Below are 27,765 nucleotides of genomic sequence, written 5' to 3' on the forward strand. Positions count from 1 at the left end.
TATAAGGTTTCTCATCCCGCAGCAACTCGGATATACAACCTGACGACCGTCCAGCTCACGCAGGGCAGCAAGCGTCTGGCCGTCTCTGTAAAGCGCTCAAATATTGTACGTGATGGGCGCTATATAAATGCAAATTGCTCTTATTACTCTTGTTATAGCTTTATGTAATTTTAGATGGATTGGGGAACAGTCAGATAATTGAAATTCTAATCGTGCTTTGTAGCTTTGTTATTGCTCATGTAGATTTGATGATCAATTTAGAACAATTAAATGACTTCCAAGGTCAATTACTTGCTTAATGGGTTGTCACTGCTTATTTCTGCTGACAAATATGAGGTGCTTTATAATCGATTAATTATAAACAGATTATAAACTGCTTGTGTGTTGCTGAGTTGTAAAGAAACCTGTCAGCATTGCATTTTAAAATTAGTGATGAATAAATGATGGGTGTCATTAATTATAATAATCGTTGCATTTGATATAGTGCCTTTCATGTCGGGAGGACATTTCAAAGTGTTTTATAGGATATAGTGTAAAGTGTGGTGACTATATTTTATAAGCAAACACATAGAGTGGTTATGGTGATAACATTATCGATTTTATATGTAGCCCAAACAGTAGTACATTTAATGTAAATTAAAATCATTAGTAGTAGTAATAATAATAATCCTTGCATTTAAATAGCGCCTTATCAAGTCTTTGAGACGTCTCAAAACGCTTCACAGAATATACTGTAAAGTGAATTGATTGTATCTTTGTTGGAGAAACAGTACAGGTAGAGTTGTATTATTTATATTAAATTGCTCGGTTTTACATGAAGAATGGAGACAAGACCATAGCAGATTCTTGCAGCGTTTAGTGGAGGCTAAGGCACAATTTCCAGAGATATGCAGAGAACACATCACATTAATTCATTAGGAAATTACCACAAACTGTAAGATTGCACAACATTGATGGATACTAATTATGCAATTAGCTGTATGTGTAGGTGGGAAGTGGGGGGGATTATGACATTTTTCTAGATGCTGCCTCTCAATGCTTGAAATAACATTTTAAAAGGAAGTATTGGATTCAAATTGTGTGCATGTGTTGCAAGTCATGTAGGTAGGTTATTACTATTTTTAACTGTAGTTTAGTGGTTAGAGCACTTGTCTTGCAAGTGAGAGGACGCAGGTTCGATTCCCGGGCAGAGCGAAACACTGGGCAAGTTTCCTTACTCCACACGCCTCTGTTTATCTAGCAGTAAGTAGGAACCTGGTTGTTAGTTAATTGGCAGATCAATTTTCTGGTGGCAGTAATCCCTTCAGAATTTGTTTTAAAAATGATAATAATTTGGTCACTCCATCCACGAGCAATTGGCTGCTGTGTTTCGCCCACAAAATGTAGTCCGTTCACTTTACAGTATATTCTGTGAAGCACTTTGAGATGTCTCGAAGTGTGATAAGGTGCTATATGAAATGCAAAGATTATTATTGATAAAAAAAATTGTTATACACTCTTTGTTTTTCTCTACATCTGTCCTAGAGAGTAATTTTAGCATTTTAAATTTAGCATAGAGCGCATTGTAAGTATAGTTTCACAAATCTTAAAGTGGGCTTATCTGTCACCACAGGTGACGTGAACAAAAAAAATTTTTTTTAAATTCAGCTTCTTTGCCTGTAATGCTGTGTCCACGGTACATTAAACAATGCTGGTGTTCAATGATTTGTGAGAAGCTGCCAAATTTAAATTTAATCAGTGGGTTTCTTAAGTGTCGTCACAGGCGACTGAGGCTAATGGACTTGGTACGTGTTTGTGGTTTTATGGACTACAAGTGGTGGCTTTATCAGAATCTGACCATCGCAAATGTATGCTTTGAGCAGTCCGAAGGTACATAATAATGAAATGCAGCTTAGCATTCCTTCTGTTACTCCATTAAGCAATTTTGAAGAAAAAGGTTTAATATTGATCAGTTAGCCTTAAGGCTAATTTCTAAGGTCTCATTTTCTATCCTAACGGCGCATACGTCCTTGCTATCTTTCCTAAATAGGCTGGTTTGTTTTCAGTAGGTACATTTCCTTTGTACCCTCCATTTTCTGAAGAATTATGATGTTTTTGTCTGTTGTGGCAGTAGATTTTTCTTTGAATTGCAGTGCATTAAGAGTAGCTTGCTGCAGCATTTATACAGCTCAAAATAGGTAACTATGAGGCCTGAGGGGGATGCAAGATTCATTTTGTCTACATTTTTGACCTTGCCTGTCTTTGGGGATACAATTCGCACTTTAGACAAAGATAGAAAGTGTGACCGCTGCAGTGCAAAACATCTGTTTCTAGTGAAGTGGAGCCATGGAAGAAGAAAAAAAAAACGATTTAGGATAATAACAAAACATTTGAAATCAAGCGTATTGCAGTTGATGGTTGGCAATAGGATTGTAGGGTCGTGTGCAAAATGTATTCCCAATTTTCCCGTATGATTTGGTCTGCACTGTTAAAATCCACAGGTCTATCGATAGGTGAAGGGTGATGCAAGGCATGTATTCCGTGAACTTTATCGGCTGTTAAATCTGAACGTTTTCTCCTGTATCCTTCCAGCTTTTGCTCTTTTGAATTCCCTGTGCTCTTCACCTAAGAAGAGTAGAAGTTGAAATGTCTGCAAGTTTATTGTTGGTTGGATTGGGGAACAGAACGGGTTTACTTTATCCAGACTGCTTATAAGGTTTTGTGTGTTTTTTTTTAAAAAAAATGTGGCAGCTTAGAATTCCTGTTACCATTTCTGCAAATTAAAATGTGCGCAGTGTTTGCTCACCAAAGTACATTGTGTTTTTCTCACTACAACCAACACTGGTTGGCACTGTAGCCTTAGTCTTAAAACACATCTTATGATTTAAAAATGCACTAAGCTGCTAAATTAAGATGACTTTCTATTGATTTAAGAGATTTTACTGAACGCTTAATTGTGGTCGCTGATTTAAGGAGCTATCTGCCCCTGCCTACTTCAAATCATAACTATGATATTTTGTGGAGTCCTGTTGCGTTTTGGTTAGAGCAGTCGCCTCGCAAGCGAGAGGACCCGGGTTCGATTCCCGGACAGGGCGAAATCTTCCACACGTTTCCTTACTCCACACACCTCTCCACGCTCATCTCCAAACGCACGTTTCTTTACTCCACATGTCTAGCAGTAAGTAGGAGCCAGGTTGTTAGTCGATTGGCAGATTGCTTTCTGGGGATAATAATCCCTTCAAAAATATAATAAATAATAATTTGTTCACTCAATCCACTGTTTGTGGGACACTGCATTGTGTAATTGGCTGCTGCTTTTTACCCACAAAATATACAGTCAATTCACTTTACAATATATTCTGTGAAGCTCTGAGACGTCTCACCAATGTGATAAGGCCCTTTATCAGATGCAAGGTTTATTATTATTATGACTATTATTAGAAGATGGCTAGTATAGATTACATTTTTCTTTCCTTTCCTCTTCAAGGTCACATAGTTCCACCTGCACGAAGTGGTCATCGGTGCGTTGCAGATAATGCGAATCTCTATGTATTTGGAGGCTATAATCCTGACTATGAGGAGTCAGGAGGACCCGAGAATGAAGATTACCCACTTTTCCGTGAGCTCTGGCAGTATCATTTTGCCTCTGGTACATGGCAACAGATGGGGACAGAAGGCTTCATGCCCAGGGAGCTAGCATCCATGTCAGGTAACATTTGACTATAATCCTTGAAGGGTTTTGTTGTTGATAAAAAAAATTTAGAGCAATATTTAATTTAGTGGCAATAGCTGGTTAGACTCCAATGCATACTCCGGGATCCCCCAAGCCTTGGCTCTTGCCAACCTGCGCTTTCTGGAATTTGGTCAGCAGGATGCATCCCTCCAGGGAGAGAGCGCACATTCCGTTCCAGCAATCTATCTCTGGGATTTCCACGTGTAGGTGGGATGCATGGAATTCTCAGTTTGGTTTGGAGACTCTTAAGCACGGTGATGGGTTTCTGCTGTGTGTCAAGACACCCAGCTGACCCTCCAAAAAGCGCAGTACTGAGTGAATAATCCTTTGTTGGGTGCGAGACCTTGAACTGAGATCCTGAATAATTTGTTGGTTCAGGTGAGTATTTGTTACCATGGCACACTTTTGAAGGGCAGAGAACTCTCCCTTATCTAAATTCAGCAAGAAAAACATTCAATAGATTAACGGTTCATTTGTTTTCTTGCAATTTATAGAAGTTTGCTGGTGTAGATTAGCTGTCGCATTTGTCTATATATCCACTTCATGGCAGAATTACCCATTGTGTGAAGTGCTTAGAGGTGTTTCCACACAAGATGTCAAATACAATTTTTTGTATAAAGAACATCAAATTATGACTAATGTTGTTAGTGAAGTATTAACTACTGGAGCGATATTCGGAGTCGAGCAATAGGTTACCGCACGAACATTTTTCATCTAGGTAATTATCTAACCCAGACAGATATATGTATTATATATACTGGAGCAGGCTATTCAGCTCCTTGAGCTTGTGCCACCATTCTGTAAGATCATAACTGACCTGTACCTCAACTCCAATTACCCACCTTGCCCCACACTTCTTGATTCCTTTACCTAACAGAAAACGTTACCCTCACCTCTGTCATTCGGAGCTTGCCTGAATTTTATTTAGATTGCTACGACAATTGAACGTTAAGAATTAAGACAATTCCCTTGTCTTACAGTTGTTTTGCATGGTAATAACTTGCTGGTGTTTGGTGGAACCGGAGTTCCCTTTGGTGAGAGCAGTGGGAACGATGTCCATGTGTGCAATGTTAAATACAAGCGATGGGCTCTGCTCAACTGTCGAGGGAAGAAACCAAACCGCATATATGGACAGGTCAGTCATGCTCAATGCCCAGTGGATGAATTCTTATCAACGAAAGCTGAATGGATTTTTTTTTTTGGATGGGTTTTCCGATGTACAGCAACGATTTGCATTTATAGGGTACGCAGGGTAACGTTTCAGAGCGCTTCACAGTGGCGGAGTCTGACAACGAGCCAAGGGGAAGAGGGAGGGGGGGCAGGTGACTGTAAGCGGTCAACAAGAAAGGTCTTTAAGCGGGGTTTGAAAGTGGGGAGGGAGCGGATAAGGCGGAGGGATTGAGGAAGAGTGTTTCAAATGTATTGCTCATTTTGACTGTAGGCACTTGCCACAGTTACATTTGGTTATAGTTTTTTTTAGTGGTTCTTCTTAGTAGAGAGTGATATAGAGGCAGATTGAACAATATCCAGTAATTTGCTTACCTGCATGTGTGGATATCTGGTTAGGCAGGACACGGCTTGTTTATAATGTCCCTTCTCCTCCTCTCCTGCAATTGAATAATCTACCTGCATTTGCTGTCAAGAAGAATGGCCATTAACCATGGTCCAGTAGGGCATTCTGTTTACATGGAGCCTTGCACTTAGTTGAAGGAAAGAGTTGAGCTTTGCCTTCAGGTGAGGAGGGAAGAAAATCGGCAATGTTACAATCCTTCATCTGTGAAAATGTTTATTTTAATTGATGCAGGCTATGGTGATTATAAACGGCTACCTGTACATATTTGGCGGGACGACTGGTTATGTTTACAACACCGACTTGCACCGATTAGACCTTACGGCGCGTGAATGGATACAACTCAAACCAAATAATCCTCCTAACGATTTGCCAGAAGAAAGGTGAGCGATAATCGATACAAGCTTAGCTTTTGATCCATTAGCTTTGGACATGTTTGCCTTGTCTTTACCTGTACTTAAAGTCAAATGAATTTTAATGTTGATTATTTTTGGAGCAGAAAATCATCTCTACACTAGTGTCCACATTATCTCTTTTGGCCCGAGGTGAGTTGTTGGAGTTGTTGCCCATTGTTCAGTAGTCTACTGGAAGTCACTAGGTTTGTGAATATGAATGGTTACTTGAGAGAGGTGGTAGGATTCTGTAGAATCGTATCCCAGCATGAGTTTACAGCTTTATGAGACAGATTTAAAATAAAAACCACTCGCAACCTCAATTCAGTAGGATTTATGTAAACAATTTTATCAGTTGTGTGGAGGTAGGACAAGGGCAATTTATCTCATTCTTCTGATAGACTCTGAACCATGCGTTACACCAGGTGAAAGTCCACGCCGATTCAGCCTGTGGCTTGTTTTGTCTGTTGCTTTTGTAGTTTTCATAAATAATTACTTGGCCTTCGAATATGAGTAGATAATTTCAATTGCTTATGCTGGATTTGGAAGGAAGAAGAGAGTAGTCACATTCTATCTGCTGTTACATTCTGTTTGGAGAATCCTAAAATGGATCCTGGAATGTACTGTACTGCAGATATGTAACTTCAATGAAGTGCAGGCCAAAAGGATAATTTCCAATGGGGTTTTCTTGTGCTTTCAGGTATCGACATGAAATAGCTCACGATGGACAGAGGATATACATATTAGGAGGTGGAACGTCCTGGAGAGCTTATCCATTAGATAAGGTGGGGACCACCTATAAATGTATTAAATAATTATACAGTTAGCTTGTAAACATAAGCTAGTGGAATGACTTCCATGTGGATCCCAAGTAAAAAGTCGCAGCATTACATGGAGCGTTCCTTTGAAGACCTGCTTAAGAATGTGACTGGAATTCTTCAGGTTGTAGTGCACTATAATGTTGTGCAGGTGGGGAGAGGAATTAGAGTGTAAAGTTAACATTCTTTTTAAAGATTCAAAACCCAAGCTTGTTGTTTGTTTTTCCAGATACATGCGTATTACTTAGAGACAAATACATGGGAGGAAATACAAACCAAACCACATGAGAGAAAAGGTAAGGCTGGGGCTCAGAACTTTCAGCTTCAGCTCAAAATCTAAGAGGAAGAGAAACGATGCTATTCTGCCTTCAACATGTAATCAAGGTTTTGTTTGTTAAAAGTAATAATGGCTACAAACGCAGGAGGGTGAGGAACCACCTGCAGAGTAATTTAAGCACACTGGCTACGGGGGAAATCTGTTATTCAATGCAGATGTTTATTATGTATGATCTGTAATCTTTCATGTGTTAATTACATAGTTTTCTAAAAAAATTTTACACATGGTATTTACACAACTCTTATAATAGTCCCATTTACGCCCACAAATATACAGTCAATTCAATTGACAATACATTCTGTGAAGCACTTTGAGATGTATCAATGGGTTGATAAGGCGTTGTATTAAATGAAATAATTATTATTATTATTTTGTGTATTTGTGCATACAATGGGTTTACTGCACTTTCAATGCTGGACAGAGAGTCACTGTGCTAAACGTACCACTACACAACCGTGTTTGTTTCTAAAGGCTATCCAAATATATACACAAAACAATACAATCTACCTTACATAGCGCCTTACACATCCAGAGGATGTTGCAAAGTGCTTAAAAATATAGCATTCTCAATGCTTTGAGATTAAAAGCTAGATGTTAACTAAATCAAGTTTGGTTTCCCCCCGCAAAAAAAATTCATTTTCCTCACAAGTTATGTAATCACCCCCCCCCCCCCCAATATCCTTACATCTTTCACAGTTAAAGGAATCTAATTGCTCTTGTTATAATAATAATCCTTGCATTTGATATAGCGCTTTTCACGTCGGGAGGACGTCCCAAAGCGCTTCACAGAACACACTGTAAAGTGAATTGACTGTATATTTGTGGGCGAACACGACAGCCAATTGCGCGCAGCAGTGTCCCACAAACAGTCGTAGATTGAAAATGACCAATTTATTATTGTTTTTGGTTTTGGAGGGATTATTTTTAGGCTCTGTGTGGAGTAAGGAAACTTGCCCGAGGTTTCGCCCTCTGCCTGGAATTGAACTCAGGTCTCTCACTTGCAAAGCGAGTGCTCTAACCGCTGAGCTACAGGACTCCACAAATTTGGGGATTGTTATTTGGGGATCTTTTGTAAAGAAGCAGGAGAAGAAAACGTATTGCACCTTACAACATAACGTGAGAGAATTTCTTTTTTCTCTCCTTAACTTTAAACCCATTTGATTTTTTAGCACACTTAATGTTGTACGTACAAGGACATTCTGAATGAAAATCATTTTGTTTTAATTGTGAACCTGGGTGAATATTAATGCCCATAGTGGTATTCTTTAAGAAGAGAAACTCGGATTAATTATTAGTTTGCCAGTTAGCAATTTTATTTTTCCAAGATATGTTTCCCTTTTTTTTTAACTGTTTAAATGTTGGGTGCTATTTATTGCATTGAGTGTGTTCAATATATTGTATTCAACAGCATTGTGAATTTCAATACAGATTATTTCTTGATTCTTTAAAATGAGTGTAGAAGTAGCAAGCATGTGTGATTAATCCATGACTGTTTGTGGGACACTGCTGTGCGCAATTGGCTACCGCGTTTTGTTCATAAAATATAGTCAATCCACTTTACAATATGTTCTATGAAGCGCTTTGAGATGTCTCAATGACGTGATTAGGTGCTATATCAAATATAAGTGTTATTGTTATTATTCTATTCTCGCTTGCCAAAAATACCAGTTGAGAATCTAATCTAATGTTTCTCTATATTCACTTGTTGTGGTCTGTTTTGTTTTACTATAGGCTTTCCAGCAGCCAGGAGATGCCATAGCTGTGTACAAATAGGACATGGTATGTACAAGTTATTGGCAAGATTGTTTAGCTGGCAATTGTAAATGAGGTGTCCATGTATACATGTTCATGTTGCTGATTTAGGCATAACTTTTGTTACAAATGGAATGTGCCTCCGTGTCCACGCTATCTGTTGATTCCACACTGGGACCTTGGCAAAGCTCTAGCATAGGCTGACAGTTGCAATTGGTAAGATTTTATATTGTTTATTTCTACAGCACAGAACTCTGTGATCACAGAAAGGCCAGTATGAGAAATAGAAATGTACTGTTGTTACCATCTGAAGTGAGGATTGATCATGGTACATTGTTGGGATGGAGGAGGGTGGCTTTATTCAGCTTTGGTTTCTGTATGTATTGTTGAAGACTTCATTTTCGTCCAACGAAAATCAATTCACATTACAGTGTATTCTGTGAAGCACTTTAAACGTCTCGAAGACGTGATAAGGTGCTATATCAAATGCAAGGATTATTGTTTGTAATATTTCCACTTTTCACCATTCTCATTTTATATTTTACCTTTGAGCACAGAAATTGAAAAACATTTCCCCTCCAAACAATCAATGAATTTGTCTAACAGGAGTCACATTTACAAATTCTATGTCTGGTTGTTAAGAGTTTAATAGTTCCTAATAAACATCTAAGGTTCTCCTGTAAATTATTATTTTTGCAGATGTATATATATGCGGTGGGTACAATGGTGAACTAATACTTGGAGACCTCTGGAAGCTCAGTTTACAGACTTTCCAATGGACGAAACTCCCTGCAGAAATGCCAGAACCAGCCTACTTCCACTGTGCAGCAGTCACCCCGGTAAAGTTTCCTGTGCAATGCTTATTCACTTCCTTCCTTTCCATTTTCTCAGTCACTACACTTTACAGTATATCCGGTGAAGCGATTTGAGACGATGTGATAAGTCGCTATATCAAATTCAAGGACTATTATATTTTGAAAAGTCAAATTTTCCATTGTGATATTAAAGCTGCCAGTAGTATAAAGTGTTTAATGTAGTGGTTAGCCGTTCGCATTGTAAACAAGAGGACCCGAGTTTGATTCCTGGGCGGGGTGGGTGAGGGGAACGTCAGGCACGTTTCCTTACTCCACATCCTCTGTTTACCTAACAGTAAGTAGGAACCCAGCTGTTCGTCAATTGGCAGATTCCTTTCAGGGAGTAATCCCTCTCCCCCCCCCCCCCAAAACTTTTGGTCACTCAATTCACGATTGTTTGTGGAACGCTACTGTTCGCAATTGGCTGCTGCGTTTCACCCACAAAATACACAGTCAATCCACTTTACAATATATTCTGTGAAGCGCTTTTGAGATGTCTCAACAACGTAATATCAGCTTTAATCAAATGCAAGGTTTATTATATTTACTTAAAAATAGTATAAAATTTAAGAATAGATGGAGACTCAACAGCTGAAAGTGAAAGATTGGTTACCGTTTCCCACGTGACCTTTCATCAGATTTCCAATGTTTTTCCTTGGGAAGTAACCGTGTCCCATAACATTTTGTTAGCAAATTATTCACTCTTAATTTCACGTGGGCGCTATATCACATTCAAGTATTATTTTTATTTAGACTAAGTGACTGTGTTTCTTCTCTGCAGGCTGGCTGTATGTACGTGCATGGTGGGGTAGTAAATATCCATGAGAACAAACGGACTGATTCACTCTATAAAATCTGGCTTGTGGTACCCAGCTTGTTTGAACTCTGCTGGGAGAAACTACTAAAGAGCTTCCCTCAACTAACACAATTCTCCACAATCCAGTTGCTAAATCTCGGACTTACACAAGGACTTATCGAGAGGTTGAAGTGACGAGCGCTACGCGGTTTCAGATAGAAGTATGGAGAGGGCACCGCTCTGCAATATGGTGATGGGGCAGTGTTGGAGGAAGCTGCTGGGAAGAATTCTCCTGATCAAGGCCTTATCTGCCATAAGTGTTGGATCCCTCAATTATTTTTAAACGCTCTTTATTTTTGAAAAACGTCTAGTTACTTTGTCGTATGACATGAAGCAGACTGACCCTCCTCCCTGTCTTCCCTTTCCACTGCCCCCCCCCCCCCCCCAACAATATGCCAAGTGTGGCGTTTGAATTTCATTCGTGTACATGCCCCCACTTTGCAATTCAGAATTATTTTCTAAATTCTTCAATTAAAAACAATGGAGTACTCTAAACGTGTGCCTCTGTGGGATAGGTTCAATTTTGAAATGTCAAATTGCTGTCTCTTTGGTCAATGCTGTTTTTCTTTTTTGTTTTAAAAAGTCCAAAAACACAGCAAGTGTTTGCCTTAAACGCAGTCTGTTTCAAATCACAGTATGTTTTATGAATCCAAGAAAAGCCCAATTCTATCCTCTATTGTGTACCGTTCAGTGAAATTTACTTTTCATTTTTAAAAAAATTCAGTGTCACAAAGCGTGTAAAGAATATTCAGAGATTTTAATCTTACTGCCTTAGATTGCATTCCCACTCTTGTCAAGTTCTACCTGCTGCATTACAAGCAAATTTTATGTTAATGGGCAAAAGCTGCTGGGATTTTGCCAGCTTGAACCCAAGTCCTGAGTGAGAGTAGAACCGTAAATACCTTTCACTATTCATTGCAACTCTGATGATTATGGAGGCAAGTGATTTAAATGAAATCTGGACAAAGGTAAGCTCCAGTTATCTATAATTTATCCATTTGTCCACTGTGATCATTTATTTTTTAAAAATGTGCTTGTTTGCCAATTCCTGTTCTTAGAAACAGGGAACAGAAAGAGAGAGAGGAATCAATTTCTATAGCAACATTGCTTTATTATTTTGATCTAAAAATGTACACAAGTTTTTTTCATACAGCTTCAGATATTGATTTTTCTTTCTCCTCAGCCTTTTTTCTTCTCCACCCGACACTCAGACACCACCATTTTATCTTTACAGTGCAGTGTTATCTTCTTTACCAAATTGTTTGGGGTGTTTGTGTCACTTGGATTTGTAGAAGAACTATGTTAATGAACACTAATTTAGCAATAATCTAGAGATTTATTTGCAATAATGCTGGTATCTGTTTGCACAGCATCCACTGAGCCTTGCTTATTTCAGTGCATTTGTGTTGGGAGGGTGTTATCACCAAGTCAAGAATGTACTGTTTTGTATTGACTAGTCTCTTTGTGGGATACAGTACTCTGTTTAGCTCTGTCTGTTGCTTCCTCTTCTGTGATTCCAATTTGGAAATTCCTAAATTGCCTTTTTTGTTCTTTTTGAAACATTTCTGCAAGTGCTCTTTATTCTTGAATTGAAACCATTTCCTGATTTTCATCCTGATCAATAGAAAGCTATTATGTTCACCCACCATTTGTCTTTGAAGTCTAAAGTCGTACTTTCTCTCCCACTTTGCTGTAACAATACTATGGTGGTTGGTGTGCTACGTAAAGCCTGAATGCTTTTTCCTAAGCATCCACTAAATGAAGCACACCAACTGAGAACTGTGTCAGAGGGATTGGCTCAGACATATTTGATGTAGGAAGTGTTTTGTAATGGAATGTGGGCAATGTTCACATCTAAAGAAGCTGTCTGTATGCATGTGGCCTTTCTAAGTTGTGCGCGTGTATTAGAGTTGGAATGTAACCAGTTACACATCACATCTTTTCTTCCCTCCCTTTCCCACCCCCACCCACCACCGGGAAGTTATTTTACTTGCTTCAGGGTCTTATTTCTCTATTCTGTGCAAAGTAAACACTTGAGAGCTTCCTTGAAACTTGACACACCATATAGGAATGAACTTCTTGCAATTTGAAAGGAGACAGCAGTCTTTGGGAGCAGCAGAAGATCTACACTGCACCTGCTTCTAGTATTTCCAATGGAATAGTTGTTGGGTCTTCTAGTTGAATTGGCTCTGGATTTTATGTAATTTTCAGGAAATTGCTCATTTAATGATAATCACTGGTGACTTGTAAGTACTGTACTCAGAAGGATTAGGAATCTATTTAATTGAAGACATTAACCATGAACAGGTGCATGTTGATCAGTGCCTAAGACTCTGCAAAGAGATGTATGCTTTAGGCCTGAGATCTCCTGTCCCTTTGTGATATATTTTCAAACACATGCTCCTGTTGTGAAACCATCATTGATCACGGATTATTGACTGACTTGTCAGAATTTCAGTGATGACTATTGAAGTGTTTTGGCATTCAGCAACAGTGTGTATGAGGGATAATAGCTTTGTATTAATAGGATTCTTGTTCTGGATAAAAATATCAGTGACTTAACTCCAATCAATCCATTCCTCTTGTGATGAACCTCCATTGAAGTAATTGATGACAATAGCTAAATTGTGTGCACCGATATTAATGCATGCCACTTAAATGAACCTTTCTAAAAAATCAGATTATTATTTTCTTTTGTAAAATCTAGATTTTATTTTAAATTGGCTTTTTTTGTAATAATAAAAGCATGAATTTGTTGAATTCCTTGCTGTGTATTCTTCCAATAATGTCCTTGGGTATAATGGTGGTCACTGACTGTCTGTCAGCTGCGCTCCTGAAGCATTTTCAAAGTTTTATATCCTGGAAATGTAACCATTAATCAGCAAATGTGTTTTTTTTTCCCCTTCCGCTCTTTCAAAATGTTCCAGTTTAGTCATTGCAGTTTCCTGGCTCAATGGTAGCACTCCCACCTCCCAAGTCAGAAGGTTGTGTGTTCAAGCCCCACGTTGGGACATGGAATCACATAGTCTAATCTGCCATTCAGTGCAGTGCTGGGGTGTAGCATTGTTGGGAGATGCTGGCCTTTGGATGGGATGTTAAACTGAGGTTACAGCTGTTCAGGAGGACTTTAATAAAGGTTCCAAGACACAATTTGAAAAGGGGGGGTTCTCCTGTTTTCCTGGCCAACGAATCCCCCTAAATAAAATTGGTCACTCACTTAATGCATCTTTTTGAGACATTGCTGCATGCAATCACATTCCACGTCTTACCCATAAAATGTAGTCAATCCACCTTACAGTAGATCCTGTGAAGCACTTTAGTGAGACATTAATGACATAAGATGTGATATCAAACGCAAGTATTATTTCAATACCACCACCTTTTTCCGAGGTAGTTTGAAGAATTTATCTTGTTTGGTTACTTGTAGTTCTACTGCTCTCTGTATGTATGAAGATGCTTTGTTGAATTAAATGTGTAGGAAGTTGTAAGCGCCAACTGCGTTCTGTAATGGAACCGATCAGATACAGGAGGAATATCTACACATTGATGCTCGAATGCAACAGCTGTGTCTGAGCACCAAAGTATAAACATTCCAGCTTTACCTGTGACATAGAAATACATTGTGTTGCATTACATAGTCAAGCTATTTGGCCCATCTCCTCCCTGCTTACGCTTATACTCCAACCCTCCACATCCCCCCACTCTCACACCCTCTGCTCCCTTGTGTAGCATTTGAGTGTGCAAAGTCTGCAGCAAATTGTTGCATTAGTTTAACATGGATAGTTACAGGAAACCAGTTTCAAAATTCACAAACTGCCAAAACACTGGATACTCTGAAATGCTTACATTAGAGTAAACCCAAATCCAGGTAAATTATTACCCACAAATGTATTGCAGCACCAGACTAAATGTATTATGTTTGAATGTATGACTACAGCTGGTTTTAAGTAGGTTAATTGTAAGGCACAAGTTGTCTATAGGAAATAGTATTGAATAATTCAACTAGTTAATTTAACTGCCACTGGTCTCCATAGAACCTATAAAGTGATCCATAGGATTGAAAGAACACAAAATAAGCTACTGAATACATTTTAAAATATATTATACAGGCTGAACTAAATGGAACAGAACAGCAGATAAATTAATTAACTTATTGCTATTTATTTAGCTTTTCCTTTTCTCCTGATGTCGGTGACTATGGTTGCAAAGGTATTGTTGAACTTTTGGTGAGCTGCTTAAGTATCCTATGTACGATTCCACTTTTTTCCCCCTGGGTAGGAATCTCATCTGAACTTGAATCTTGTTATGCCCATCTGTCCACTAGAGGGGACTGGATGCTAATTAGTGTGAACTAGAGTTCTGATTTCCTTTGCTGGGCTGAAAGTTGCCGAGACCCTTTGGAGCCCACTACTGTGACAATCCCTCCCACCTCAAATAAGCTACTGGAAGTCCTGCCTGAAAGTTTTGAACCCAGATAGTATTTAGGTATCGATACTGAAATGCGATCTTGCTTACAAATACTTAAGTGTGCTGATCTGTGAAACCGAGGGTGGAGGGGAGAGAAGCACAGTCTGCAGGCAATTAGTCAGTGCAATTAATTATTAAACTCGTTTGCTTTAATGTGTGGTTTTGTTAAGGACTAGTTAAGTGTGGAAATGTACTCCATTGATTTTTTTCCCCCTCCTTGGAAGCTAACTTGAGATTGAGTTCACGATACCAAAGAGGATGGATACAGTTGGCTTTTTAAATGTAAGTGCTATATTTTGGACACACGTACAACTGTGAAGGTTGGACTTTAAAAGACAACAGTATGTCTGTTTTAGGCCTGCAGATTTGCTTGTTTTGATATTGGCTTGCTGTGTTCAAATGAGGTATTTATATGTAAACACATCTCGACTTGCTTTGGTTGTAGTTCTTTTCCATAAATTTCTTGCTGCACTATTTGTCCAATACAAGTTCCACTTGCCACATTTGTGGGACCATCAGTGTAGAAAACATCTCTATATTTTACAGAGTAGCTGTAAAATAGCTTCACCGGCATCACTAAATGCAAGAGACCCAGGTTGCTAATGGTCTGATTTCTATCGAGCTGAGTATTGTGGGGCAGTTGAGAGAATTTTAAACCAAATCATTTTAAAAAATGGCTTTAATTTAGATGAATAAAGTTAAGGTTCAAGTTGCATATCTGAAGTCTCCAGTAAAATAAATCAACTGAATTGTCAGGACAAGAGTTGTCAAGTCCATGTTGAATTTAAGTTCTCCATGTGGCCATTCATTCTCATGCCCATTTGTTCCTTAAATAGGTTTGCTGCTTTTTCAATAAGACCTTGAGTGATTATGGTGCATTTGACCTAAGTAGGTTATTGGAAAAATGGAAGTTTTTCTCTTTCTCCCCCCTTTTTTAATTCAATTTTCCAAAAATTCAGCTATTCCACACAGATGCAAAACTAGTTTTGATCAGTCTTAGGCAAATTGACTATGATCATTTAACAATGGTTACTTTAAAAGGCAAAGATTTATTTTATACTGATTGGGGGGCGTGGGGAAGAGGAGTGAAACAGAAGAACCAGTAGACATGTTGATCTTCACACATAAATAGCAGCTAGGACGTTGGTGTCTGCTTCATTTAAGTCCATTTAAGATGAATTTGGGGTCATGATATATTGAATCTATTCAGGAAAACTACCATTTGAACATCTGTGTGCAGTTGTCTCCTTGCACTGTACATTAGCCTTATTAAATCTTACTGGGTTTACAATCACTTGTGATCCAGTGAACAAACTCATCTGGTTTGCCTTGTTTTTAAGATTTGCCACAACTTGGTATTAATTTTGTGCTGGAACAAAATCTGTGTGTGTGTGTGTGGGGCAGAAGGAATGGGGATTGGCTTTAGTGTATTCCATTTTGTCCTGAAGAATCAATATACAGTACCTTCTAGACTGAATTGCTGTTGATATTTGCTGTTCTAGACTCTGTCTGTTTGATTCAAACCAATAAAAGCTGTCTGTTCTGAGAGTGAATTAATGTGTATTTACGCAAAGATTAAATCATTCCAAGTATTCACAGGCAAGTTTTCTACACATCAGATAGATTTACTAACACACTAAGTGGGTTGGTGCAGCCAAATCACTCCCTGCCTCAAGACCAAGTATAGAATCCGCCCATCTCCATCTATGCATTCCTTAGTGAAACTTTGGGTACAGTTTTTTCTCCACACACCATGGATGGTGCTAATTCAATTCCAGGACCACTGCTTTTAAGTCTTGGTTGATCCCAAGCTTCTATAGCTCCATTTCAAGACTGCTCTCCTCCTTGGCTCCCATTTGCATCTTCTCATGCACTGATTGAATTCAAGAAGGAAAGAAAACTTACTGCCAAGATTAACCTAGTTTGATAAAATGTCACCACTTCCAGAAAATGTCCCAAAGTTACACTGGAGTCAAACCACATTGGAAATTGTCATTTTATTTGAAATACAAAAACTGCTCAACCCAATGCTGTCCTTACTGTATGAATTAGTAGTTCCTTCCAACAAAAATACATTTCTCTTCAAGATAAATTTAACATAGGAAATGACAAGATAAACAGTACCACCTGCTATTGTGGAATCTTCAAAGTAATGGTAACTGGATATAAACCAGCACTGCTTCACCATCGAGATCTTCTAAGTTCATTAGAGAGAATGGGGGGTCAATGCATTCTCTCCTCTGGATGATCTTGAATGTTTTGAGAGAACCATCAGGAGAACTGGGCTGGAGTGTTAGTCTTCAGTTGGTCATTTGTGTCCAATTCTGAATTCATTCGAGTTCCATCTCCTTCCCCGGTCACTCACGTTAAGAGTAAACTTTTAAAAAAAAATGCAGCAACATGTCTCACTTTGAGATCAATCCATCTCATCTCCTAGCAAATAGTGCAAATGGAGTAGAATATATAAAGCCTGACTGGTGCCGGTTGACAATTCTCCTCAAGAAGTGGCTCAGTACAAATAGTCCAGTAGAAGAAAAGTCTTCAGCACAAACCATGCGATGGAGCAAAGAAATACATGGCTATAATAATAAAGTAGACCACCACCAGTGCTGTACCTGAGGAGATGAGGTAAAAAAAGGTCAGTAAGCTTCAATTTTCTATTTAAGAAGGTTGTATTTGTGGTGTGATTGTCATTGCTGGTGGGGGGAAATCTTGAACAAGGGGGGCATAATCTTAAAAATTAGAGTGAGGCCATTTTCGAGTGAAATCAAGAAGCATTTTCACACAAAGGGTAGTGGAACTCTTCCCCCCCCCCAAGAGGCTGTGAATGTCAGATCCATTCAAATGTTCCAAGACTGAGGTGGATAGATTTTTGTTAGGCAAGGGTATCAAGGAATATGGGACAAAGCCAGGTAATTGGAGCTGAGGTACAGATCAGCCATGAGCTTAGATAATGGCAGAAAAGGCTCAAGGGCCTACTCCTGTTCCTATTCTGTGGAAAACATTTCCAGCACCCAGTTTTAGCAAAAAGGCACTCCCAGATTATTGTGTCATGAGTAAACATGGTAAACACCATGATGAAGACATGAATCACTATTGTATAAAGACGTGCTCAAGGCTTTCAAAGATCATTTACATCAATTGCTGAGCTTTTAAAGCGTTTGGGGATGGAAGTTCCTCAGGAGGAAGAGGATCACAAAATATACAATCAATTCACTTAAGAGTATATCCTGTGAAGCACTTTGAGACGTCTCAATGATGGGAAAAGGTGTTATATCAAATGTAAGATGATTATTATGATCAGCAATTTTATCATTAGTTTTTGCACAAATCCAATTATCACAAGATATTGAATAGTAAATACCCTGGACTCTCAATCACACAACTGGGTAAAATGGTCTTATATATGGTGGACATCAAGGTCATCAGGCAAGAACAGTCCCCAATTGCAGTCCAATATTGTTCAGTGCCAATACATTTACTGTAAGCTTCATAGTTAAGAAAAATCTGTAAAGTGAATACATCTGTATTTGCTAAAGGAGTAACCTACCCTGGAAATAGTCACACTTGCCATCCATGAAGATGTAATTCATTAAAATGACACTGAAGATTGAAGCCCAGAGGTGAAGATCACTAAAGAGTAGAACAAAACCTACAGGCTGCGGAAAAACAAGAGGAGAACAGACAATTTTCCCTCAAACCCTTTGTGGCAAAAAATATACATCTATTCAGAATCTTGAAATAAATGCTGCAATCCTTTAAACTTAAACTAGAGGATTCCTTACAAAAGCTAACCTTATTGACAGAGGATTTGCATTATATAATAATTTAAAGATAATTTATTTATTGTGCAATCCAGTACCAATACTTATTGTACTATACACACAACATGGATTTATTAAACTAGGTTTTGTCAGGACTATTCCTAGTTTGGAAGAATCGTAGATACTTACATAAATTACATTAAAGAGTACGAGGATTGGAATTTGCAACATGCACACTTGGACTGCTATAGAACTTCCAACTTCAAGGCTGAGGAGAAAAGCAAAGCTTTAGGAAAGTGCAATTTATGTGTTCATATTAAGCAAACCTTGCTGAAGTCGAATGCTGTGTTGCATTACATAGGACCCAACTCCTAAAGTCAGCATTAGGTCTTTCAATTATAGTGCAATCAAATGCTCTCTCTGGCTCAATATAGATCAGCGCTAGAAGCACACTTCCTGATATTTCCCATCATATCACCCACAAAATTTACAGTCAATTCACTTTACAGTATATTCTGAGAAGCCCTTTGAGACATCTCGAAGATGTGATTAGGTGTTATGTCAAATGCAAGGATTACTATTATATAAATTAAGTTGAATCTAGGCACCTGCCTACTAGGAACTCCAGTTTATTAAGATACACATTTTAATTTCTATATGAAAGAGTGATAAATTTCACCCCCTCCAGAATCATTTGGCAGTTTTCAAACCTTCTTATCTTTCACTTATGAATGTGGGCTGGAAGTCTTCTCAAAGATCTTGTCAATTCGAGCCCGACATGAAAGGCGCTATACACATGTAATTTTGTTGTTGTTGGCCAGTCAGTCAATAGATAATACCCCAGGTTTACCTGGTCTTTCCACCCTCCTGCCCTTTAGCATGTTGTAGTAATGTTTTTCCTCTGTCCCCAAAATGTTATAATGCTACAGTAATCGTTAGATCTCAATTAACCCACAAAATACAGTCAATTCGCTTTACGGTACATTCTGTGAACACTTTGAGATGTCTCAACAACATGATAAGGCGCTATATGAAATGCAAGGATTATAATTACAAGGATTATTACAAATCAGGCTTGAGACATCACTGAGCAAAATAAAAAAATACAATGTTTAGCAGCAACATACCTCAGACTGATGTTGTTCTGCAGAGCAAACTGGATTCCATTTACAATCTCTGGAAGCTCAGGGACCATTGCCAAGATAGTGACACCAAGAAAGTACTGTTTTGGGCAAGAAAAAGTACACAAACAGAATTAAAAACCATCTCGAAGTCCCATCGAGAAGATTGCTCAAATAATGGTCGAGGCCATTACTCAAAGTCACCTGTAAGTAATCACAGTTAAATATATATATTATCTACACACAAATGCTGACATTAGGGCTGTTGAATTTGAAATAGTAACACAATTAGCCATCTATTTTAAGTTACCCCCTCTGTAGCCTTCAGAAAAATGTGCCGACATCAGGTGTCCTGGGGGGGGGGGGAAGAGGGTTAAATTTAGTAACAGTTATCAAGCAGATGGCTAGTGTTCACATATGGGATCGGAAACAAGAATGGAAAGAGAGAGGAAAACAGGACGACCACAACGGAACTCTGTACTGAAACGTCAGCCGAGCATAACCTCAATAGTGGGGCAGTGCTGCATTGTCGGCGGTGCTGGCCTGTGAACATAAGGTGGATGTTTAAAGATCCCCAAAAGGGGGAGCATCTGTTTCAGCCAACAATTCAGTCAAGTAAAATGAGCCATTCACTTGATGGCTGTTTGAGACCTCATGGTATACAAATTGGCTCGCGTTTGCCTACATTCACTACACCTTACAGTAAATCTTGGAAGTACTTTAAGACATCAAGGCACTATATCAAAAGGATTATGCTGTGTACCTCCACCCATGACCAATATATCCTACACTCTTACCTGCTATAATAGTGCCCCCGGCTGGAACGCAAACAGATTTGTGCAGTAATGATGAGTTTCTGATAGAACAGAGAATGAGCAAAGAGCTTGCCAAAAAGCGGTGACATCTCTACAAACAAACAATGCCCTTTATCACCATGTTTCACAACAGCTATGCTGCCAGGTCGGAGTTGAGAGCAGATGGCTTATAGACAGCAGACTGCTGTAGTTGAATGTCAGATTGAAGAATGCAGTGTTGAGAAGATTTCCCCATCTGTTGTGCAACAAACTGAGACGGGCAGCAGAGATATCCCACTGGGTAAGACTATTCTGATGGGTAATGGGCAGGAAGGGCCCAATTCCACCATGTTGGCAAACAGGCGTTCTGCTCGACTCATTTCCAAACTCAGCATGGAGGCCTTTTTTTGAGGGGATGCGGGGGAAGAAAGGGAAGGGAGTTTCAGATGTAAACAATTTTTAACCACCTTCAAGTGACCAAGTTTAGGCACCCACTGACTCAACTCCTGACAGGCAAATAAAAGCTCACAGTACAGGAGCCAATTCCCAGCTGTGCAGTGAGATACGTGGGCTGAATGTACTCCCCTTCTGTGTAGAAATTCCATGTTATGTTTCCCCCACTGAGGCCTACTCAAGTGGTTATCAAGTTCCCTTTTAATGCCATTATAATACTGTGTTATACAAATAGTTGAGTCGGTTTCAGTGGGAAACGAACATGGAAAGAGCTCAGACTCTGCCTGTGGTCACTTCCCGTTTCTCTCCACCTCGGTTGTTGAGCTTTGCCATCGTCAAGCGTTCCAAGCCCCTCCCCTGTGTGAAGGCTGCTACATCAATGCAAGTTGGAATTTTTCTAATCTTAAAATCGGCTGGGATTGTTAAAAGAGGTTAGGAAGCATTTCTACAGAGGGTTGTGAGGGTGAAAGACTGCTCCAAAAAGCTTCAGAAGTAGAATCAATAAGGATGCTAGAGATAATTGGGCAGTAGAGGTACAAGTACAATAGGATGACTGATCTCCTACTCTCAAACGCTGTTCATACATCATTCAGAAATTTCTGGTAGATCCCTTAACTAGCTCGGCTACAATGAAGATATTGTTCTCAATCCACGACTGTTTGTGGAGCCCCAGGCTGTGCGCAATTGGCTGCTGCGTTTCGCCCACAGAATTCACTTTACAATATATGAGACACATCACTGATGTGACAAGGCACTGTATCAAATGCAAGATTTCTACTCTTTCTACTATTGTTTTTATAGATAATCCCAATAACTGACATGTATATAACAGTGAATAAATAACCCCATTTCACAATATACGCACGCACACTTACCGGTGAGATTGCAGAGCTAGATAACAAGGGACTGATGTGCTCGGACACTAATTCTGCACAGGCAGACATGAAAACTGTGGCTACAACAAGCAGGACCACTGCTCTCCATCGTGACCAGTGAACTACAATACTGTGGCTGTGACCTGGAACTAGAGAGAGAGAAAGAAAGAAAGAGAGAGAGAAGGCACGAGTTATCAGGTGTGAATCCTTCTCTGATGTAAAAATAACAGAGGGCTCAAAAGTCGGATCCAAATCACACTGTCGAAAAGAAAGGATATTTCTCCTGGTGAGAGCAGTAAACACTTGGCAATTTAAATGGGAACCACTCACTGTTCATTGCAAGGAGGGAGAGAAATTAAACACAAATTTTACAGTCATCCAGTAATTGAATGAGAGTGTTAGACAGACATTGGAACTAATTGCAGGGATGACCATCATAACACAAGATGTTATTATACTACTGCAGAATTTTAATGCAATCAGGTTTTGGAATAAATGAGGAAATTGACCAGACCAAAAAAAGTACTGTTCATTACTTTAAAAACAAATGACTAATTTGTGTTGGCCTGTAGATGATCCGGGATCTCTAGAGTATTTTCCAGCCAGAAACACAAGACAAGGCTCCTGCCTGGGACACCGTACTTACCGTGACAGTCACTGATGTGAATATCATAGATGTGCGTGTGGGTCTTCAGTGCAAAAATGAGTCCGATCAAGTACGACGCAGGGAGTAGGATTGACACAGTGTAAATCAGGGGCCTACAGAGCAGAGAAACATGAATTATTCAGTACGGGGCACATGTTCACATAACAAAGTGGGCACGAACACTTTGCATAAAGTTACTAAAGCATCATACATGGATCCCCATTTAGAAAAGGGTCACTGCTCAGTGCAGGTGCACTTGCAGCAGTCATTTTGCTTTGTACTTGACTAATCTACAGTGTACAAAGTTTTAGCAACTGGCTTTTCATATGAATAGCATCGGTGATTCCATTGCTAAGTGGCAAAAAACAAACTCTTTTGGCCCTATCCATATTCTCGGTTAATCGTTTTAATACCAGATTGCATATTTATGCCCTGATTTAAGGGTTAGTTATACTGAATGTTGCTAAAAATAAAATGCAAATTATAGACACTTGCTGTAAGATGTCTACAGATTGTCACCACACCACAGAAAATCATGCATTGAGACATTAACATAAGTGTTAAATGAGGTGAAATCCAATTAAAGCAGAATTATGTGCTGGTTGAATGTTCTTGCTTTTGCAATCAGGAAAGAAAATTTTTTTAAAAGTGACCCAAACATTTCCAGACTTACTGGATGTGACTTTCAAATAAGGTGCCGTTCAGGATCTGTGAAGAAAAATCAGAAATGTTGAAAATGGTTAATTATAGATAAATTAATTATTGAACCGAATTCCAAAATGTTATCTATTCTGCACTCTAGCACCTGCATATAAAGTCAATAGACTGAGAAAATAGAGCGGGGAGGGGAGAGAACTAAATTTCAAGCCCGGAACTCGATACAAAGGTATTAACACAATTTTGTGAAAAAAAGATATTCAACAAACCAGCCATTTAATTTCAAAAGCTTGTGAAACAAACTGGAACCTTTTGCAAGGACATTAAGACAACTAGGCATCGAATAAGAACTGCTCAGAGAGTTAATACAAAATAATATTTCATCTTAGTTCGTGGGATTAGGAATATTTTAGCTTGGGAGTTGCTTGTTGGTAAAATACCAAAACAATTAGGGATTTTGCCCACAAAATACAGTCAACCTACTTCACATCAGGTGAAACACTTTGAAATGTCTCAACGATGTGATAAGGTGTTACATCACACGCAAGGATTATTACTATTGGCATCTACAATTTTTTTTTAACCCAGATAATGATCAGTTTCATGTTTTTCAAAATATGATGAGTATTGGGCAAACCCTGTGCTGAACCAAGCTAAAATTTAGGCTCATTCATTGCTGAAAATGGAGTAAATTTAACTACAGAGCATACAGTCACTACACTTTGTGGAACACTGGATGCTTTGAGACGTTCAACACGAAAACTACCATCAAAATGTACGTATTTTATAAGAAATCCTGAGAAAGAAGCTGAACATCATTTCCAATTTGACCAAAAAGCCCTCAAAAAGGCTCACTTTTAAAGACGAGCAACCGACTCATGGATGAAGCCACTTCTCCAGGTAGGAGGTTCAAACTGGAGAAGATCCAGCCAGCAATTATTTAGTACCATCTAATTCCACTAAGTGCTGCTGCAGATTGCAATACAGATCAGCAGAGAGAGGAAAACTCAATCATTAAATACCACTGATTGGTGAGCACTGAATTGCTACTGTTCAGCAAAACCTCAGCAAAGTTTAATAGGTAAAGTAGTTTCAAACAAGTCAAACAGTGCAAGCAAAACATACTCCTGGTAACTACAGCTAACACAACCAAGCTATAACATCATTTTTTCAAAAAAAGACTGCATATTTAGAGAACTTTACAGTAGAGGATCAGGGATGCAACAAACTACACGGATGTAAAATGATAGCTAATACATACCACGTTATAGTGACAGTTGACACACTCAAAGGGAGCAGACTCATTCGGTGACGTGCTGTTGCAATCTTGACATACAAGACTCCCATAAGTCTTGGAGAACAGAGTTGGAGCAAAAACACCTGAAAGAGAGTGGACCACCTGCCTATTATTGCACTGCCCCACGTGGCAATAGCAATCGCATGGCATTAGTTAAGCAGGACACTTTCCTTCTGGGGAAAGAGTTCTCCCCACACCAAACAATATTTAATATATCAAACTTCCTTGTAATTTGGTTTGGAGACTTCATGCTCAAGATTCCCTAAGATGATCAAAAAGGAGATTGAATTAAAGTTCCGCATTCGTTAATGGGAATCTGACAGAGGAGGTTTTAGTCACTGCCTTTGTCGTCAAAACGTTGCAATCAAGACTCCAATGTGAACCGCGCTTTGTTGGCTATTGAATTATAGCCGTAGAATGGCGGTTTCTCAAGCCAAGGACACCTCCCTACTTGAAGGGATGAGAAATTTTCTCCTCTTAGGAGAACTGGCTGTTGAAGCCAGGATTGGCTGAATACAGTGAATGCAACAGAACTGAACCATCAGAAGCAAAGAAATACCTGGGTATTTATAAGCTATAGCATCTTCATTTATAAACATCTTCGCTGTTTAAGGTCACTCAAAAGTATAAGTTCCCAGCCTCCCCTTTCTTCCCCACTGCCCTCTGCCCATCTGGCACAATTCTACACTACTCAGCACAAAGCCCGAGCACAAATCTACATCAGCATCACAACCTTAACTAACGCGATTATTCTGGTCAATGTGTGAAAAAGCAACAAGGGACAATTTTAGAGAATTGTGTACATTATTCAAGCATCTAAAGTTTAGAGCCAGATAAGAGGAAAACCAAAAAAAGTCTCGTCGCTTACCTCCCACGGATATGAAGAGTAACGCTGAACTGATACCAGCTGATCGGCTATTGAATCTCTGTTCCTGGTGCTTGCATCCTCCAATCACCATAGATATCCCCTGTCAGACACGATCGAGCAATCAATCGATCAGTCGTCTTTGCCGCAGACAATGAGTTTCACCAACATTGGATTTCTCATAAAACACCATTTTCTGGATTGTGTATTTAATGCCAAATATGGAGAATAATATTTTTGTACATCGTAACTTGGTCAAAGGATACAATTTGCTAAATTCCCTTTCCACCCCAGAATGTATTCACTACAATTGGGGTCATTCCTAGCATTCAGTTTGACAGGGATAGCAGGAATTATTAGGATTGAACTGTATTGGTTCATCTCTGGGAACATCTGATAATAATAAACAGTATTTGCTATAGCACCGAATCACATCAATGAGACGTTTCAAAACGCTTCAAAACTCGGCAGCCGTTGCACATAGCAGTGTCTCACAAGCAACTATGAAATGAGTGACCTATTTTATTTGGGGCATTGATGGTCAGGAAACTGATCTTCAAGTTGGTTTGAACTCCCGTCGAATCGTTACAGCAACATTTCAGTTAGAAATAGTTTTAATATCTAGAAAGGAGTAAATGACAGTGGTATGTGGGGAAAGTCCGAAAGGATTGCTCTTTAAAAGCCAGCACAGCTACAATAGGCTGAATGGTCATCTTCAGTGCTGTAAATTTCTATGGTTCTATGTAAACTAACTAGTCCATCCATCTGGCCATAAAATCTCAGAAGGATTTCTTTGAAATTCACTGACCCAAGTCTTCCATTTAATAACAACAGCATTTGATATAGCTCCTTATCACATTGTTGAGCACTTCATAGGATATACTGTTAAGTGAATTCACTGTGGTTTGTGGGCAAAACACAGCAGCCAATTGCGCATAGCAGTGTCCCACAAACAGTTGGGGATTGAGTGACTTTTTTGAGTGATTATTACCCCGGAAAGTGATCTGCCAATTGACTAACAACCAGGTTCCTATTTACTGCTAGGTAAATAGAGGTCCTGATCCCCGACTGTTCAGAAACTTGGGACGTCTTCCCGATGTGAAAGGCGCTTTATGTAATAAAATGTAATTTTGTTGTTGGGTGTGGAGTAAGAAACTTGCTAAGAATGAGATTATGGTTGCATCAATGCTGATTTTTGGAGGAGAATTAAGTGTTCCTAAGACATTACCAGAGTGAACACATTAGAGGCTAGTAACTTGCTGATGTGGAAGATTATGATTACAGTAAACTCCAGGAGTGGCTCTCATTTGGGGATTCAGTAGTAAGTTGCTATGAATAGACAAGTTGGGTATTCGTGTATTGAGATGGGAGCAAAAAGCAATTACCTGTAATTTGGGAAGAGAATCCATTTACCAATAATAAGATGTAAATTAAAGATGTTAATAAATGTCTCGATGGTAGGGATTAGAGGATTTAATGGCATTTCTGCCAGATTTGAACAAAGATGAGGGGAGATGATTAACATCAGATTTAAGGTGCTGGAAATACAAAGATTGGCCACTTTGAATTGTTGAGAAAAAAAACTGGGGTCATAATTTATAATAATCCTTGCATTTGATATAGCGCCTTCTCACGTCATTGAAACGTTTCAAGGTGCCAAGTGGATTGACTGTATTTTGTGGGCGAAACTTCTAAATAAGGGAAAAACAATAGGACTACAGGAAGTTTGTTTTAAGTTTTAAAAAAAAGGGCCCATTCAAAGTATAGAGCTCATCAGTTCTCTTTGAACCGATTGTAAAGCGAAACTCACTGGAATAAAGAGGACACATCCCAGCAAGGTGCCGGTCAAAGCACTTTTGACCACTTCCTCATAGCACTTGTTGTCCTTATTGGCGCCTTTGATCAGAGCCGTTATGTAGAAGGTTAGCTCAGTGATCGATCCAAACGTAGCATTCACTACAGCGCCCACTGCAAAGTTACTCTGGGCTGAAATACTGAAGAAGAACAATTAACATTATATTTATAATATATATACACACACCCCCCACCCCAAAGACCATCAAGGCATTTTGTTTTACATTGGAAGCTTGGAAAACATTAATAAAGTTGGAAAAGTGAGCTTTGGAGCTGTGATGACAAAAAAACTTGCATTTATTTAGCAACCTCAACAGAGGTAGCGTCCCAGAGCACTTGACAGTGGTGGAGCACGATGCTGAGCTGGGGGGAGGGGGAGGTGAGTGAAGGCACGGTCGAAGAGGAAGGTCTTCAGGCTCGATCTGAAGATGGGGAAGGAAGGGGGCAAGGCGGAGAGATAGAGGAAGAGCGTTCCAGAGTTTCCAGGCGTAGGGGCTGAACGCGCGGCCACCAATGGTGGAATAGTGGTAACGAGGGGCATGTAGGAGGCTGGAGCCAGTTGAGCGGATGGAGGCAGTGCGTTGGAGGGGGTAAGCAGGTCGGAGAGCTAGGGAGGTGCCAGAGCGTGAAGGGATTTGAAGCGAGTGCAAGGATCTTGAAATCGACCTGTTCGGCGATGGG

At 39.3% G+C, this 27,765-nt stretch overlaps 2 protein-coding genes across 6 annotated transcripts in view; one reads left to right on the forward strand and one right to left on the reverse strand.

Moving 5' to 3' along the window:
* Positions 1-3,466: 3,466 nt before the first annotated feature.
* LOC103176963 (kelch domain-containing protein 10) lies at positions 3,467-10,669 on the forward strand (the record flags this gene model as incomplete). The annotated part of the gene is given in 8 exon segments (XM_007890850.2): positions 3,467-3,688; positions 4,693-4,847; positions 5,517-5,665; positions 6,375-6,459; positions 6,722-6,788; positions 8,561-8,608; positions 9,281-9,420; positions 10,217-10,669. Coding segments are annotated over 8 exon segments (1,076 nt in total), but the record flags the coding sequence as incomplete, so codon positions are not given.
* Positions 10,670-16,736: 6,067 nt separating this feature from the next.
* cax1 (cation/H+ exchanger protein 1) overlaps positions 16,737-27,765 on the reverse strand; it is a 32,791-nt gene continuing 21,762 nt past the window's right edge. For all 5 annotated transcript variants that reach the window (XM_042335391.1, XM_042335388.1, XM_042335390.1 and 2 more), the window contains 10 exons: positions 27,041-27,224; positions 25,234-25,333; positions 24,330-24,448; positions 23,085-23,119; positions 22,412-22,524; positions 21,766-21,914; positions 19,650-19,744; positions 18,712-18,790; positions 18,309-18,417; positions 16,737-17,373 (listed from right to left, as the gene is read on the reverse strand). In XM_042335391.1, coding sequence (XP_042191325.1) covers positions 17,300-17,373; positions 18,309-18,417; positions 18,712-18,790; positions 19,650-19,744; positions 21,766-21,914; positions 22,412-22,524; positions 23,085-23,119; positions 24,330-24,448; positions 25,234-25,333; positions 27,041-27,224 — 1,057 coding nt within the window. In that variant the 3' untranslated portion in view covers positions 16,737-17,299. The remainder of the gene's footprint in view (positions 17,374-18,308; positions 18,418-18,711; positions 18,791-19,649; positions 19,745-21,765; positions 21,915-22,411; positions 22,525-23,084; positions 23,120-24,329; positions 24,449-25,233; positions 25,334-27,040; positions 27,225-27,765) is intronic.

This window comes from Callorhinchus milii, unplaced genomic scaffold (assembly GCF_018977255.1).
Source record: "Callorhinchus milii isolate IMCB2004 unplaced genomic scaffold, IMCB_Cmil_1.0 Scaffold5, whole genome shotgun sequence".
NCBI lineage: Eukaryota > Metazoa > Chordata > Chondrichthyes > Chimaeriformes > Callorhinchidae > Callorhinchus > Callorhinchus milii.